General features: G+C 43.6%; 1 protein-coding gene across 1 annotated transcript in view; it reads left to right on the forward strand.

The window, feature by feature from the left end:
• The window catches only part of PHLPP2 (PH domain and leucine rich repeat protein phosphatase 2), a gene marked incomplete at its 5' end in the record, with an annotated part of 33,570 nt that overhangs the window by 2,534 nt on the left and 17,029 nt on the right, over positions 1–14,007 (forward strand). The window contains 4 exons of the mRNA XM_008938837.1: positions 4,035–4,168; positions 8,133–8,323; positions 8,758–8,883; positions 10,386–10,540. Coding sequence (XP_008937085.1) covers positions 4,035–4,168; positions 8,133–8,323; positions 8,758–8,883; positions 10,386–10,540 — 606 coding nt within the window. The remainder of the gene's footprint in view (positions 1–4,034; positions 4,169–8,132; positions 8,324–8,757; positions 8,884–10,385; positions 10,541–14,007) is intronic.

Below are 14,007 nucleotides of genomic sequence, written 5' to 3' on the forward strand. Positions count from 1 at the left end.
GGGGCTGTGTCAGGGGGCAGCTGCTGAGGCCGCCGGGGTGTTCTCCGGGCGTGCAGGTTCTCTGCCTGTCACACTGGAGACAAGGTGGGCTTTTACATTTCTAGTGCGATCGCTTGCCAGTTTGGGTCCCGTGCCACGTTGCATTCTCTCAAAGGGAAAGTATTTTATGCCTCAAGCTTTAACTATTGCCTCTGCAAGCTGTTGGCCTGGATCATGGTGTTAGTAAAGATATTCCATCCAGAAACTGCCATTCCAGGTACTGGTTTTGTTTTTCCTTTTCCTGGCCTATCCTAAGTCTTATTAGTGAATCACATGGCTCTTGTAAGACCTTGGACCAGTGATCCATTCAGGCAGGTCTCCAGATCATCTCAAAAGGCATCCAGTTAATTTCTCCCCTTCCTGGTGTGGATATAGGCCGTAGGTGACAAGCTGCTTTGTTCCTTGCTTTGCAAAGCCCTGTGCTGGCCTCGCGTGTGCCCTGAGCCCAGCGCCCGGTCCCTGTGTCACAGGCCAGCTGGCAGCCCGTGCCAGGAGGGCAGCTCAGCGGGGGGCTGGGGTCAGCACCCTTCCCAGCAGGAGCCCCCCCTGCAGCGTGTGAGGCCACGCCGTCGTTTGTCCCCAGAGCACCAGCTGCTGCATTCTGTGCCTACACAACTCTTTAGGTGTAGATTCTTCTGTAAACTCAAACTCTCTTGCCGGGTAGTGAACTTTGAACAACTGGTGGAATTTTGCAGACAACTTGAAGAATTTGGAAGACTTAACTTCTTGGCAAGGCTTTTGTCTTCCAGCCAGTGGCAAGCAAACCTAGATGGTACAGTAGTACAGACTGCTCTTTTAGTGTGCTTTTGGAAGGAATGGTGGCATGGCAAGAGAGATGGTAAGAGAGATTTGTCTGTTAGGGGATTAGGCTTAAATAGGTATTACTGCCAACACTCCTTTTGTGCACTTTTTTTGAAAAGAAACCTGTGTTTGTTACCTTCAAGAAGCATCAGTTTGATATATGCATACGAGAAAGAAAATTAAGAGTTTTTCAAACTAGCATTTTGAAACTCTTTACATCTCGCTGAAGTGAGAGAAGAGTAAAAATAATTTAAAAGTCAGATATCTCCAGAAGGTACAAGTATGGTGGGATAGGGTGTCCAGCTTTTTCAGGAGCTTAAGCCACAGTGTTGTACCTCAGAGTACTGAGCAACCTGTAGAACTGTGATTTAACTTGTGTCATATGGAAAGCACGTATCCCTTTGCTTCCTGAGTTCAGATGCCCAAGTAGGTTGTTCAGTGTGTACTCGCAAAGGTCTTAGTCCATCTAGCAACCAGATTGTATCGTTTGAGTGTTGTGATTTGTTCTCCCAGGAAATGTAGATGTAGACTACTTTAAGTGGTCTCTAAAGCGTTTCTGGTTCCTGAGCCGTGGGTCGCACGGTGGAGTTTTGGAGTATACACCTAATGCATATAAAATTGTTACCTCTGACATGGCTTTTGGTCATGTTAGGAGCTTCACAAAATTAGGATAGCTCCTAAAAATAAACCAAAAATTATGACCAATGTTTTCTGCTGGCTAGAGCAGCTGACATTTCATGAACTAAGCTTTAAATCCTACTTGTCCGTTCAAGGAAGGAATAAGAACAGGTTTCCAAGCAAACTAACGATATCAAGACGTGATCCTTTGGGTGGATTTGAAGGTGCAGATGAAATTTTTTCACTTTGTTAAATAAAGCCTATTTATGGGTCAGTAGAGGTTTCAAGGTACAATTTCTGAAGTCAGAGGGTGGGAGTTATTTCAAGTACAGCCTTCTGTCTAGTAATTTTATGTACTTCTGCATGAAACAGAACAAGGGGAGCAATGTTGCCCTAATCAGGCTTAGCAAACAGTGAGTGGTTATAACTGGTTTTCTGGATCAGCTGCATATCGACTGCAGGACCAGTTCAGGCTAGAAATTTTGTCATTTTGGACCATAACTTCAGGAGTTATCCTGTTTCTGATCCAGAGGCCCTGTATGGAGTGAAAGAGTTGCAATATATGTGCTTGAAATACCTGAGGTCATTTTACTGCTTGAGATGTGCCCTGTTGACTGTAAAGGAAGTCTGGATGACTAGATACATGTAAATGGTGCATGTTTTATGAAATCAGTCCTGCCTTAATTATGAGATGGCTTTTATAAAGCTGTCAGTAGTAGTGGAAATACTGTAGTGTGATCATTTTAAAAAATCAGAAATATTTTCTTCTTCAGTGGAGAAGAGGCAGAAAGGTTTGGTACACACAGTAACAAAATACCTCATGTTAAGACACGCGGTATAAATGATGTGTGCAAGTCAACAAATTGAGTAGGAAACAGGTCTTACCAAACAAACTTGATCTTGGGGCTTTGAAATTTCAAGCTGGGTCACCAAAGGCATTCATCGTTTGTTGCAGTGTGGTGCTGGATGAAGCTCTGAGCAACCTCATCTTGTTGAAGGTGTTCCTGCTTCCTGCAGGGAGGTTGGACCAGATGGCCCTTAAAGGTCCCTTCCAGCCCAAACCATTATATGTTCTGATGTGGTTGGTAGAAAAGCAATGCACAAACCAATAAAACTCATTGGCTGATACCTTAAAAACTGGAAATTTAGTGCAAGCAATTTTTTTGGATGAGGGGTTAGTGTGTCTGGATGAAGAAAGGTAAAGTTACACTGTTCTGTTGCTGTTAGTAATCTGTGACTAGAAGAAAGGTAACAACTGAGGAAGGCATGGGTGGGGAGGTTGCCCGGGGTGCTGTAGCCCTGGCACTCGGTGGGCAGCCCTGCCTTTCAGCGGGGCTGGGGAGATTGATGCAAAAGCCAGGGGTACTGCAGAGGACAGGAAGGAAGCTATAACTTGCAACAACCACAGTTCGGCAGGACTTGTGCATTGAAGGGATGTGAGTGACTGTGCCAAATAGCTGAGAGCAGGTTTGCTCCAGGAGCAGGAGTATGGCTGAGCAGAGCCAGGGCACCTCTGTGGTGCTGTGCAGCGGGTGCGTGGACACGGTGAGCAGCTGTGGGGCTGCTGCTTACAGAGTGCTGGGAAGCTGAAGAAAAATCAGTGCTACAAGTTCTTTTGAATGAAAGTAGACTCACTGTCCTGCAAGAAAATTTCATAGCACATTGATTCTCATTTTGGAAAGGATGTTTGAGATGGTCAGTCTCTCAGTTAACCAACACTTGTTTAAAGAACAGGCGACAAGCCAAGGTCCAGTGACTGTAATCTGAAGCTAGGCATTTTTCTGTTCAAACTGAGGTTTTTTAATGGTGGATAACAAGTCCACCACTGGAACAGTTCGTTTTAACTACCATCTTACACTTTCAGTGCTTAGGATTTTACACTAAGGTTTTTTTTTCCTTAAAGTAAAACGTCTACTTTAGCAAGAAACTCTATGTTGTTGTTATTGCAGAAAATAACAATTCAGCATCTCTGGAAGAACTGAGATGAGTGGATCAGGAAACACTTTTTGTTTTCTGAATATACTAAACCTGTTCTTTCAGGAGAACTTTGAGTTAATTAGCCAAAGTATGAGAATCTGGCACTGATGAGAGCTGAAGAGAATGGTAATTTTTTTTTCCTTTCCTTTTAGAAGTCATTCTTCAGGAGTCTTCTCATATGCTTTGCTCCCAGCTGCATATGGAAGAGAAATTTAAGTAGAGTTCTTGTATACCATTCATTACATGTAGGTTTTTGTAATTATTTGGCATCTTTTTGTGCAGTATCTTTGGGTTTGTTTCTTGTCATAGTTTCCTCCTGGTGCTCTTTAAGTCACGGAATGGAAATGATCACCATGGCTTTGTATGGCTTATGTCTGTTGGTTTTCCTCCCGTTTCCTTTCTACAATGTATTTCTTTGGGTGCTACAGTTCTTAAGTGCTACTTGACAAGCCAGAAGCACAGACCCCAAGGATGCATGCTCACCAGACCTTGTCAGAGGAGCAGAGCAACCAGTATGTCAGTATTCCTTATGCTTTAGCTGTGATGGACTTGTTTATCTTTTTTGCATTCTCAAACGACTTTCTTGTATGTTTTGACAGGAGGCTGGAGCCCACAGAAAAACCCCTTCAGATTGTGTATGACTACTTGGCCGGGTTGGGTTTTGATGATCCTGTCAGAATGCAGGCAGAGGCAGCAAACTCTGATCTCAGCTGTATGATTCGCTTTTACAGTGGTAAGAAATCGTGGGTGTTCACACCATCACTGCTCCTTCTGCCCCTCACTGGGAGGTGGGACTCGTCGCTGAAGCTCAAGTCATTGACTGATTGGGTTTATAGGGCTATAGGGCTACATTAAACACCCATAGTAACAGCAATCATTTCTCAAAATAACATGTTTTCAGGGTTAATGGAAAGAAACACAGTTTTGTAGTTCTCTCAATCCTTTCTATGGCTTGAGAAAAGACAGCTCCACAGGAGGACACAAGATTGCTCTTGTGTTATGACAAGTGCCTTAGAAGTCTTAATGGGACCAGAAACGTCACAGGTCAGTCTGGATCTGTCTGAACATTGTATTTCTAAAAGCTGTGTGGATATGGGTGGGGAAGGTCGTGGCTGAATGCCTCCACAGCCAGTATATAGAGAGAAAGTGCCAGCTGGTAAATAGTAATGCAGGCTGCTGTTAGAAACCAGATGCATACAACTGTGGATGTGAGGATACCACGTGCATAAGGAGCAACACAAGGATAGTTGTGGTCCATTTGGCATATGGAGCTAGCAGTCAGAAAAGGAAGTCACTGAACTGCAGGGGAGCTATGAAAGAAATAAGGGGGAGGAAAGCTGAGAATTAAATAATTTCATTACTTTTAAATACTTCACCTGCCATATGCTTTGCGTTTCAGAAAAAAAAAAAAAAAAGTTGGAAGTGCTTTTAATGGAAAATTGTTCTTGGATAGTGGAGCTGGGTAGCCTGCCTAAGCTGCTAGTCATCCTTTGTTTATTCAGTGTCAAAAAATGGAATCATAAGAAATAAGCTTCTCCACCCCTTTACCTGAGACATACCCCTTCTGTCTGGGAGCTCTGTGCAGAACAGCATAGCAGTCTGGAGACAGAGATGGACAGAAATATGACATGCATACTGGAATTATAGGGCAAAGAGCAGGGAGTCAGAAGACACCTCAGCTGGAAGAGGCATCCAGCATAGGGCTGTAGAGAACTTTTGGGGAAAAACTCAGCAATTCAGTGTGGGTGTGTCAAGCAGGAACTGCTGAAGATTTAAGAACAGTTATTCCACTTTGTGGAAGCAAGCAAGTAGAAAGTGAAATTGAGTCGTTTCAGTCATGGGGGGGTACTCATGCTTAGGAAGAAGTATAAGAATTGAAGAGTGCTCAGGAGACCTCTTTTAAGAAAATGCTGACAAAGTCGTTGTTAAAGGTAGGGGAGGGATTAGAGGAAATGCTATGGAGGATTATGTGATCATTTTGCAATGCCTGCAGCTAAGAACATAAGTGACAAAATAATGCATGTTAGCCAGAGAAACTTTACAGTCATAGAATCACAGACTGGTTTGGGTTGGAAAGGACCTCTAAAAATGTAGTCCAATATAACTTTGCAAAAATATATTTTGCGGGGAATTTTAAACCCGCTGGTTTTGCCCGGGAAGAAAACAGCCCCAGCGGGACCCCCGTAGTACCTCCAGGGGGGTCGTCAGCGAAGAGGAGGGCAGTGGCGGTTAAAGGAGGGATGGGCAACGATCGCTTTCTTCCAAAATAAAAGGTTTTAATAACATGAAAATAACGAACAAAAAACACCTGAGGCAGGCACTGAAACAGCACCCACCCCAGGGGAGAAGCGAAAGAGCATGTGGCCTTGGGGCCAGGGGTTTTTAATAGGTAGGTAGGTGGGTTTACAAAGGCATTGTCCTGTAAGGATACCTGGGTGGGTTACCGACAGGTCAGGGGTCCAATGGGTGTTAGGGGATTGGTCTTGTGGTGGCTAAGCCAACCACAACCTGGGAAAGGTGGAAAATTCTGGATGTGTGCCCATGTCTGGGGACAAAGAGGCAACAGAAACCTCTGTCTTCAGGAGGCGCACTGCAACAGTCCAACCCTCACTGCCTTGAACAAAGATGTCTCTCATTAGGTTGATCAAAGCCCCATCCAGCCTGACTTTGAATGCTTCCAGGGATGGGGCATCCAGAGCTTCTATGAGCAACCTGTTCCAGTGTCTCACCACCCTCCTTGTAAAACATTTCTTCCTTGTTGCCAGCCTAAATCTACTCTCAGTTTAAAACTGTTCCCCTTGCTGTGTCACTGCATACCTTGGTAAAAAGTCCCTCTGCTTTTCTTATAAGCCCTGTTTATATACTGGAAGGCTGCAAGGTCTTCCTGGAGACTTCTCTTCTCCAGGCTGAATGGCACAAACTGTCTCAGCCTTTCCTCAGAGGAGAGGTGCTTCAGCCCTCAGACCATTTCTGTGACCTCCTCTTGACCTGCTGGAGTGCTGAGCAGCCTTCATGTCTCTTTCACTCCTTGGAGATGTCTCTTGGATTTCTCTGCTCTCTCCCCACATTTTGTCTGCCTTTCCTATGTGATACATTGGGTTTGTTTTCTTCCCTGGTGCGTGGTGAGTACTTATATCCAGTTGGGATGATCTGGACTTCAAGTAGATTAATAGAAATGTTGCATTAAACAGCACTGAGAGGGAAGCGTGTTTCCTGGCTGTTGAGCTGCTTGTCTCAACAAGTATCTCAAGACTCAGCAAGGCTCTCTCCTGAGCCCAAGAGTTTTGTGAGGGGAGAGGATGTGTTAGATTGGCTGGGAGAATGGGCAGAGGGCTTCCTCTCAGTGGAAGCTGCTTGGAGAATGGAGGTCAGTGACCCAGGCTGGATAGGACCATCATAAGACCAAATGTTAGGGAGTCTTTATGTACTTCAGCAACACCTCAAATGGAAGCTAAGTTCAGCCTGGTGTGGACATCAAGACAGGGCTTTAAATTTGGCAAGCTGAAGATCCTGCATTCTAACTGAGAAACAGGATAACAACTTTAGTCGATGTTTAACTTTGTGCTCCTAATAAAAGTTGGGAGTATGGTTTGTGTCTGGAAGTGGGACGTGTATAAGCAATAGTAGGAATATTTTTCCAGCAGATCTATTTAGAGTTTTTGTCGTTGTCTGGCATATATGTTGACTACTTGGTTCCTGTTTCTGACTACAGGGGAGGAGGGGGAATATAAATACCTGCAGGTTCGTGTTGCTTACAGATATTAGGGCACTTGCAGGACAGTTCAAGACAGAAGCAGCATGTCAGTAGCAACTTGAAAAAAATTGATCCTTTCCTAAATAAAATTAGGGATTTTATTTTATCTGTTGCCAGGATCTGTCTTAGGGGTTATTTAGAATAAAATTAAATATAAATTTAATATGAGGAGGCTCTTAACACTTGAAACTCATAGGTCCATCAGGTCAGACTTATTTCTGTTAAGTGTTCAATTAAGTTACTGTTTGGAAAAAAATCCTAGCCAGTAGTATAGTATAGACAGCAGACAGCATCTTGAAAAGCATCTGTGAGATTTGTCATTATCTCAAAAAAGAAAAAAAAAAAAAGAGCAAGGAGGTAGGATGACCTACAAGTGAATGTCTGTGGATTAGAAGGTTGAAGCAGAATTCTGCATTGCTGGTGAGAAGCCATAGCTAGCAGTGCACACAGCACAGCTGTAACAGTGCCAGGGCCCTTGCGCCTGGATCATCAAGGGAATAACTTTCTTTTGTAGCTGATTTTCCAGGCCTTCCTTTAAAGCCCAGTAGAAGCCAACTATTTGATGGTTTCTGTGGCTTTAGCTGACGCAACAGGAGTTTGAAATGGCTTTTCTGGTGCATCTGGATGATAGATTTTTTGCAAGTGTATAAGCTTGCCACAGTCTGTGATTACCTGTAGATTAAAAGCACAGCACATGGCCGTGTGTAACACTGCACGTAGCAGCCCTGCACAGCTGAGGAAGGTGCTCACTGGATACACCACGGGGGTTTGTCAGACCCCCCTGCACAGCTGAGGAAGGTGTTTGGGTGTTTCTCTAAGCACAACTTGTCTTTATTCTTTACAGTAGCTGATTTTACATGTTACAGCTGTGTTGGTGTTTGTACCGGCAGCTGAGAACGAAGTACAAATGGAAAGTAGATGCCAGTGTCCCCTTTTCCTTCAGAAAAGCCCTGTCAGGTGGAACAGTCAGATCGCATCCTGCTCTCCGGGGTCTACAGCGTCCGCAAAGGCAGGACCCAGCTGCACAAGTGGGCGGAGCGGCTGGTCATTCTCTGTGGGACCTGCCTCATCGTGTCCTCCCTGAAGGACAGCCACGCAGGCAAGATGCACGTCTTGCCTCTCGTCGGAGGGAAGGTAAGACTTCTCTTGGTTAGCTTCCTGTGGCTTAGAAAGGAAGAAGGGATTATAAGGATGGGTGTTATCCACAAGAGGTTAATCTAGGCTTTTTTAGCAAATTACTGCATGAACATGTACAGAGTTGTAGAACCCCTTTCTGCTTGCTGTGCTTAGGTAGTAGTCTTAAGGCTAGTAAAACAAAGAGGCACTAGTTCTGCTTTCACAGTAGTAGCCAGTGTTGTGAATGGGCATTCTGGAAATTATTACTTCTCGGATCTAATTCAGCAGAAAGAGAAGATTTGCTTCTGTGTTTCTCTCCAATAACTTTACAACTGTATTTTCAGCAAACTGTAATGTTATTGGCAGTCGGTAATACCTTACCATAGATGTCAGAGCCATTGTGACTGCTGGAGTTTCAGCAGACTGTTTTGTTCTCAATTCTTCCTTTGCAGGTGGAAGAGATGAAACGTCGGCAGTACACTCTTGCTTTCACATCTGCTGGAGCACAAGCTCAAACGTGCCACGTTTCCTTTGAGACACTAGCAGAGTGCCAGCGGTGGCACCGACAGGCGTCCACGGTAAGGCCCTGGAGGCTGCAGTACTTTGGGTGGTGGGTGCTGGGATAAGATGGGTTTTCTGATGCAGGCAGACAGGAAGCTCAGATACTGGAGAAAGTACCCAGGACACTTTCCAGCTTTCTTAATTTCTTATGTGCTCAGGACTACAGCAGTTTTCTTTTAGCCTTCTCTCTCTGCCTGTGCAACGTTTAGTGGTTGGACTTCTGCATTTTGTTTCACCCCCTGCTACACCTCTTGAGAGTAGCTAACCACAGGTCACTGGAGCAGTCGTTGGGGTTGGACTGACTTTACAGCCATAGAAACCAGTTGCCATCCTTGAATCTGCCTTGAACTGTGCCCTGGGCTGGCACAGAGCTGCCCTGATAAGTCTGAGTTAGCACAGAGATCATAGGACAGCGAGGGAAGTGTCGTTTGCTCAGAGCTGCATCATTAGTCCACATTAAAGTGCAATTAGATGGCAAGAGCTTAATGCTCAACCACACTTCCACCTCATATGTGTACGTATAATAGTGTGAGAGATGAAATGACTTCAGGATAAAGCAGTTCACAAAACCTGGAACGAAGCACTGGAGACTGTGAAACAGCACACTTAACAAAAGGACATCTGAGATTTGCAAAGGCTTCGTTGTGTTGCAAAACTTTATTTTGTGAAATCTTTTCATCATAACAGGTTATGCTTCCAGTATTATACCCTGAACAAACTAACAAAGTCAGAAGAAGTAACTAGGCCAGGCAGAGGTTCTGTAAACCATAAAGAACTGAAATGAAAAGTCAACTGCTTCCTGTTGCTGCCTAGCTCTTTGGAAGGTGCTCAGAGATTATGCTTTCTAAGCAAAGTTTCCTCAGCCAAAGACATGATTTTCTCCATTAGATTGGCTCTCTCAAGGCCTAGTTTTTAAGCAGCACCCATTACCCATCCTAACTGGGACCCAGATATACATCCTTGTCAGGGGCTTGCAGAAACAACAGTAGCAAATGGCATAAACTTGTAGTCTGTGGACTCAGGTTTTCTGCATGAACTCCACCTGGTGGTTACAAGGGGGTTCTTTCATCATCTTGCAGATTCATAGAATCATAGAATGTCTGGGCTGGAGGGGACCTCCAAAGGTCATCTAGTCCAATCCCCCTGCCATAAGCAGGGATGTCTCCAACTAGATCAAGCTACTCAGTGCCTCATCCAGCCTGATCTTGAATGTCCCCAGGGATGGGGCCTCCACCACCTGTCTGGGCAACCTGTTCCAGGGATCTATCACCCTCATACTCAAGAACTTTTTCCTAACGTCTTACCTAAATCTGCCCTTTTCTAGCTTAAAACCATTACCCCTTATCCTGCCACTCCAAACCCTTGTGAACAGTCCCTCCCCTGCTTACTTGTAGGCCCCTCTCAGGTATTGAGAGTACCTCTCAGGTATTTGATTGTTTACTACTTGCATTCTTTGGCCTTCCATTAGACTTCCAGATAAAAATTATTGTGCAGCTGCAGCTCTTCTCCTTCATTTCAGGTTGTGTCTATGCGACTTGGCATGGTTGATCTTTCATGCTACAGCCTTGAGGAAGTACCTGAGCACCTCTTCCACAGTCAAGACATCATCTACCTCAACCTACGACACAATTTTATGAGATCCAGTGGAGCAGGAAGTCTTGAGTCTCTTTGCAGGTCTGCAAAGATGTATTTTTCTTATGCATCTGGAGTTCCTGATGTGTGTATGTGGGGATGGTAAAAAGGCTGATCTTCAGGAAGCTCTAACAAATAAGGTGGCTAGGAAGCAGAACTGAGCAGTGCAAGTAGGCATAAGCTTCCAACATTTATGCTGTTCATGAACTCCCTTCCACAGACTCTTGGTGCTAGGATGGGTCAGAGCTGAGCCGTGTGGAGCGATACGCCGCTTGGGTGACAAGATGCAGTAGTAATATGTCTGTTTGCAAAACAGAGCATTTTGGGGTATGAACTAAAAGGTGAGGAATAGCATAATGATGCTGTTGTGGGTGTTTGTAGGAAAAAGTGCAGATCTGAAAAAGCCTGTTTTGGTAAGTTCTTAATGTGCTTTTGGAATTGGGAGAGGGCCTGTGAGACTGCAGATTTGTTTTGAGAACTTGTGGTGATTTGCTTTTAAGAGAGTAGCAGTTGTGTGATGGTATGGAGGCATGATGTAGCCATCTTAGGTAAGTGAAGGAACCTTACAAAAATACTATTAAATTAATTCCTGAAAACCATTAAAATCTAGAGGAAGATTAGTCTGTTGATTGATGTGCTAGCTATGCTAAAAAAATTCAAGGAGTTGCTCTGTGAATTTCAAAAGCCATTAGGAGGCCTGTAGGAGTATTGTCTAGTGGCTACATGTCTGGAACACATTGTGCCTTAAGAAAAATGTATTTGGAGAAACTGTAAAACTGCAAGGTTTTCTTCTAATTTAGGTTTTATCTTGTTTTTGTTTTGTTTATCTCTAGGGGCCTGTTACCACTTATTTTACTTTTCTTCCCAGAGTACTGAGATATTCATGAGGGTATAGAGGGAAAAAAATTGCTCACCTGTGGGAGTTCTTTGCAGTTTCATTGAAAGCCAGAGTCAAGTCTGGTTTTGGTTTAATTCCAAATTTGTTTAAATGTTTTCTAACTGCAGAATTGTAATAGATTTTGTTATTGGAAAAGCTGCTTAAAATTCAAGGTTTTGCTTTCTGCTTTTCTCTTCAAATAGGTTGTGTAATGTTGAAAACCATGTGAGAACTTTGTTTTCTAAAATGCGGTGTCCTTGGTTCACAGGATCAGCAAAGGGGCTTGAAATTTCTTTTGACCTTGCATGTAGTCATCAAGAGATCTGACATGTCAGAAACTCGACTCTTTTCCTGGCAGTGACTATGTCTGATGAAGCTGAAATCCTCAAACAAACAAAAGCCATAAAAGAAGGCCTCACTTCACACAATCTTGAATAAACAGGTAGCATTAGGTAGCCCACGTAAGGCTGCTCATTGCCTTTTATAAAGATTTTATTTCTGAGGTTTTCAGGATGTCTCTCAGGTCGCAGCCCCAAACGAAGGAACTTGCTCACTTGCAGGAGGTGTTCTCAGTGCCTAGAGATGAACAGTTCCGAACAGTGGAAGTTTTTGCAATGATCAGGTCTCTCACTGAGGAAATCCTTGAAGCTCTAGGAGTCTGATTAGCTGTAACTAAAATAGTTAACTAAAAGGGAAATGTTAAGCAAAGGAAATTAAATAACCCCTTCTGTTTTGTCATGTCTCCCGGCTTATTTTTTATGCAAGGTACTGCCTTTCAGATATTTCCCTTTTCTGGAAAACATTATCAGGTGAGATCTTCATTGATAGGTGTGTATGTATGCACACATCTGTAGACATGGACCTGTCTGTTATCACAGTTCTAGCTAGTTGACACAGAATTGTGCTGGGATGGTTTGGTGGCAGAAGCAGCATATTGCATTAAATTTTGAATATTTCAGGCCAGCAGCATGGTTGGGCTGCTGAATGGAATGGTCATTCCATTGAGGATTTGTTGCCTTGTTTTCATACCTCTCTGCTGTCATCTCAATATGCCCCGTGAGACCACAGGCCAAAACTTGAAGAGCCATAACAATTTTGAGATCCTTATTCCATATGACACATGGCTCATATGTCCAGCTGGAATGAGAGTTGGGTTTGTGTTCCATTCCCACATCTCTGCTGCTTGAGAATATTGGTGCAAAGGAGAAGAAACAGAAAGGGACCTCAAAAGGCTTTTGAGTATTGTCCTTCCCAGTGAATGTGACAAGTCTGCTCAGGGAGTCTCAGGCCAAGCTGTCATGCACCATTTTCCCTCCAGCTTTTGGAAACTTTAATGCCCCTTTTGTGTGTGTTTTGGTATTGTTGCAGAGAGATGAATTATAAAAATTAATTATGCTGTTACATTTAATGTCATTCCTCTTGGGGCAGCTTCTCACCACACTCTGCTAATGACAGAGAAAGAGCTGGCTGCTGTTGAGAACAGGTGCTGTAGAAAAAGCCATTGTAGCCATGTCCTTTCATTAAAGCATTTTCAGGTTCCAAAACCTGAGAACAGTGATCTGTCCTTTAAGGTTGAACCAGTTAATGAGAAAGTTCAAATCTGTATGTTTTTCCTCATTGTTGCTTCTTTTCTGTTACTCTTGTGAAGTTAAGCATGCAAGTTTCTGATTTTTGTGCCATCATTAGATATTTCCATCATACAATATGCTCCCTTTTCCTAAAGGGTGTGGGCTACTACACATCCAGCATCTTTCTCTTTGGCTTTCAAGCACAAGTTTCATTACAAGTGAGTAGGTCTGTGGCTACAGCAAACATAAAATGCCTATGCCCTTATTTATATGTCAGGGTGCTTTCTCAACGCAAGCAACGTGTCTCCAAGTTTCAGATATGCTCTTCCTTTTTAAAAAATGCAACAACAGTTCACCCGTCCCCCCCCCCAAGATTAAAAAGCAAAGTATCAAAATGGAGAAATGTAATGCGTAGTTCCTATAGTGATAATTCCAAGTATTCTGAATCTTAAAAAGGAGTTGCTATAAAAAAAAAAGAAAATTTCATAAACTTTGTCTTATACTTCAAGACGTCTCAAGCTAGAAATAATATTCTCCTCAAACTAATTAACCTTGGTTTTGTTGCCTACATTAAAACATTTGTGTCAAAATAAGAGCCACTCACCATTGCCTAGCAGATGGATGAACTGTGTTTCTGAGGATGACTTCTCTGGTACCCTACATTAGATTCACAAATATCTCATGAAAGTATGATATTTCTCCACAAAATTAATTTCTGATAGTTCCAGTTAGGGATGAGGCTATTACCTGGAGGAAAAATACTTTTGTGTCCTGTTGTAGAAAGAGGTAGGAACTCTTTGAGAAGAACCTCTTGCCTATTGCCTCAGCCCATGCAGTTTCTTCCCTCTGTTTGGACCTAGCACAGTGGTAGAAGGAGATGGAGTAGGCAACCATCTGTTAAGCACAGGTGGAACCATGGCGACTGTGAGGGCTGTCAGGACTTGCGTGGCTGTACCTGTACAGTATGCCAACCAAGTGGCACTTTAGATGTGGATCTCTTCTGAGGACCTCTGGGTCTTGAGGCTTCCCAGCCCAAAGCCAGCGCTTTCCTGGCTTTTTCTTTA

This window comes from Merops nubicus, unplaced genomic scaffold (genome assembly GCF_000691845.1).
Source record: "Merops nubicus isolate BGI_N331 unplaced genomic scaffold, ASM69184v1 scaffold22114, whole genome shotgun sequence".
Lineage (NCBI taxonomy): Eukaryota > Metazoa > Chordata > Aves > Coraciiformes > Meropidae > Merops > Merops nubicus.